The 847-nt window shown below is 60.8% G+C and overlaps 1 protein-coding gene across 1 annotated transcript in view; it reads left to right on the top strand.

Moving 5' to 3' along the window:
- Positions 1 to 212: 212 nt before the first annotated feature.
- TMCC2 (transmembrane and coiled-coil domain family 2) overlaps positions 213 to 847 on the top strand; it is a gene marked incomplete at its 5' end in the record, with an annotated part of 2,537 nt that continues 1,902 nt past the window's right edge. The window contains 1 exon segment of the mRNA XM_010143633.1: positions 213 to 847. Coding sequence (XP_010141935.1) covers positions 213 to 847 — 635 coding nt within the window.

Below are 847 nucleotides of genomic sequence, written 5' to 3'. Positions count from 1 at the left end.
CTAACTGGTTGATTCCTGGGATGCCAGTGTTATGGCTGGGAAATGCTTAACCAGCCGGAAAACCAACTGCTCGCCGTGGCTCTGGTTAACTATTCTCCTGCCCAGCTCTTGCCTCCCTCTCCCTCCTCTGCCCCCTGACCCCACTCCTCCCCTGCCCCCCTGGGCATTCGCTCCCGCTGTTGAGCATCACCCTCCTCTCTCTTTGCTCACAGCTGGACAAGGGGGACGTGACCGCGCTTGGCCTGCCCTCCTCTGCTGGACACGGTGACGCCGATGGCACCATCTGCCTGGATGTCCCCGATGGCACCCCTGACCCTCACAGGACAAAAGCCGCCATCGAGCACCTGCACCAGAAGATCCTCAAGATCACTGAGCAGATCAAGATCGAGCAGGAGGCTCGGGATGACAACGTGGCTGAGTACCTGAAGCTGGCCAACAACGCGGACAAGCAGCAAGCCTCCCGCATCAAGCAGGTTTTCGAGAAGAAGAACCAGAAGTCGGCGCAGACCATCGCGCAGCTGCACAAGAAGCTGGAGCACTACCACAAGAAGCTGAAGGAGATCGAGCAGAACGGCCCTTCCCGGCAGCCCAAGGATGTCTTCCGGGACATGCACCAAGGTCTCAAAGACGTGGGCGCCAATGTCCGCTCCAGCATCAGTGGCTTTGGCGGCGGCGTGGTGGAGGGCGTCAAGGGAGGGCTCTCGGGTCTGTCCCAGGCCACCCACACTGCCGTGGTCTCCAAGCCCCGGGAGTTTGCCAGCCTCATCCGGAACAAGTTTGGCAGCGCAGACAATATTGCTCACCTGAAGGACACGCTGGATGACGGGCACCCGGAGGAGGCTTCGCG

Source organism: Buceros rhinoceros, unplaced genomic scaffold (assembly GCF_000710305.1).
Source record: "Buceros rhinoceros silvestris isolate BGI_N320 unplaced genomic scaffold, ASM71030v1 scaffold40230, whole genome shotgun sequence".
Taxonomy (NCBI): Eukaryota; Metazoa; Chordata; class Aves; order Bucerotiformes; family Bucerotidae; genus Buceros; species Buceros rhinoceros.
This window is presented reverse-complemented; position numbering and strand designations above follow the sequence as displayed.